The 2,222-nt window shown below is 45.0% G+C and overlaps 1 protein-coding gene across 15 annotated transcripts in view; it reads right to left on the bottom strand.

Moving 5' to 3' along the window:
• The window catches only part of Trrap (transformation/transcription domain associated protein), a 95,328-nt gene that overhangs the window by 29,069 nt on the left and 64,037 nt on the right, over positions 1–2,222 (bottom strand). For all 15 annotated transcript variants that reach the window (XM_031338679.1, XM_031338687.1, XM_031338684.1 and 12 more), the window contains one exon: positions 52–198. In XM_031338679.1, the coding sequence (XP_031194539.1) occupies positions 52–198 (147 nt within the window). The remainder of the gene's footprint in view (positions 1–51; positions 199–2,222) is intronic.

The following is a 2,222-nucleotide window of genomic DNA, read 5'->3' as shown; positions in this document are numbered from 1 at the left end:
AAAAAAAAAGGTGTGGGGAGAAGATATTCAATACCCAATGTGTCCACAGACCTTCACTTCCCGGAGAGTGTCAAGAAACTTGTCATGTCTATTGGTGAGCATGTGCAGCTGGTTCCCAATGTCCTTCTCAGAAAGCTCTTTGGTTTTGGGTGTGCTGGTCTGATCGCCTGGAGCCAGCTCAATATCAATCTCTACGTCCTGAACAAAACACAAAGAAATGCAGGAGGTCACGGAGTTCATAAGAACCCAACAAACACAGCTCCTATGGCTCACTGCTATTTTAAAAAGATTTTAATTATGGGTACATGTGGGTATCTGTGGGGAACGGGCACCTGAGTGGCTGAGAGCCACCCACTGGCGCTGATGCCGGGGCCTGAACACAGAGGGCCCTCTTCAAGGACCAGGCCTCCACCTCTCCACTTCTGACAAATCCACAAGTTGTCCTCTTAGTTTTCTAGAAGCTTTTCCCAGAGCATGGTCAGATCACCCTTACTAACCAGAAAGCCACCAAATGTAAAAGGCTTCAAATGCTAAACTTCTTAAGTACCCACATGAAGCTTAAATTTGGGGTTTTTATTAGAGCACTCAGACTTTAAGATTTGGGGTCTCGGATTCAAAACAAAACAAAGCAAAGCAAAACAAAACAAACAAAAACAACAACAAAAATCCCCTGAATTTTCAAAATCCAGAAACACCCAAAATGTGCACTTTATGTATTTCTAAGCATTTTAGATGACGGATGTTGCTTTATTTAAATACTCTTCAATTAAAATCTAAAAACGAGAGCTAGCTCACCCAATCTAGAACTGTTGCAGGGTATCTGATTACACTGTGAACCTCAATACTGTGTTGTTTACTTGAAAACCCTGTTTCTAGTTGTGGTGTGGCTCAGACTTATTAGCACATACCTTTATTCCCCCTGGCTGGAATAGACATGCCCTCAGTAGAGACCTTTAATCCCCAACAATGAAGGTAGACTTAGTCTACAGAAGGAAGCCCCAGGTTTGAAAATGTTATCTACTTGAGTGGCAGACAAAGTGACAAATCAGAAAGATCTGACAGAATAGGGTGTACCCAACTTTCACAAGAACAGAGGAGATGGAAGGTACTTTAGATACAGGGTGCAGAGTGAGAGAAGGAGGAGACCGGTTTACTGAGGCAGTTACAGAAGAGACAGGTGGCAGAGAGAACAAGCTAGACATAAGTGAAGACCCAATGAGCCAGAGAATGAGAAGCAGTCAGAAGATTAGAGCAATTGCCAGAGTTAGTCCGAGGCCAAGCATAGCAATTCAAGAGAAGCTGACAGAAACCAGATTGAATAAGTCAGCTTGGGGAGGAGTTTGAGCCAGAACAACTAAGTTGAATCAGCCAGCCAGAGCACAGAAAGAACAAAATAGTGAGCTTATTCAGCAGTAAGTCTCAGAGACTGAAAACACTCCAGGCCTAGATAAGATTGTAAGGAGGACAGAAGCTCCCAGGACCAGGCCTTGATGAGCAAATGACGACGACTTCAGGCAAATGAACATTACTTTTCACAGAGCTTGTTCTCCCCCTTAAGTTTAGCTAGCATGTGGAATGTGTCTCATCCTGTCACTTCTGTCTGTACAGTATGGTACTCTGGCTCTCATCTGCCCAACTCGTGACCCTCCCTGCATCCACTGCACCTCTTTTAAACAACTATGGAAGGATGACCATTTGTTTCTGTGTTTGAATTATAGGAAGCAAAATAAACAATGCAAACTTCAGGAGCCAGAAGTGTATGTTTTGTTCTGAGAAGCAGCATGGCTCCGTCACATCAGTGCTGCTGACTCACTGTATAGGATATGCCTGGGTTAGTGTTTCCTACTCTCAAGTTTCTAGAAAGTCAGTCAACAGGAAATCAGGAAACTCTCCAGGTTCCCGAAAGCCAACAGGTCAGCTGTATTACCTACTATGCTGCCCTGGAGGAATAGCCAAAGATGGCTAGCGATGTCAAGCCCAGAGGCTTTACACTAGGCAAACGCTCTACCAACCAACTCCCTGCCTTTTACAGGAAGGAAGTAATACTCCCTGTTGCTAAGTGACTTTCTTCTAAAGCCCACACCCACAACAGGTTGTGCTTCCCAAAGCCAGTAGCCTAAGGAGTGCCAGCATGTGCACTCCCATGAGAAGAGTAGAGAGCACGAGAGCTATGGAGGTTGGGGGTGGGGGGGTGGGGGTGGCGCACAGCTTCTTTCCCAATG

The sequence above is a fragment of the Mastomys coucha genome, unplaced genomic scaffold, assembly GCF_008632895.1.
Source record: "Mastomys coucha isolate ucsf_1 unplaced genomic scaffold, UCSF_Mcou_1 pScaffold22, whole genome shotgun sequence".
NCBI classification, from domain to species: Eukaryota; Metazoa; Chordata; class Mammalia; order Rodentia; family Muridae; genus Mastomys; species Mastomys coucha.
Note: the sequence above shows the minus strand (reverse complement) of the source record. Positions and strands in the feature narration are given on the sequence as shown.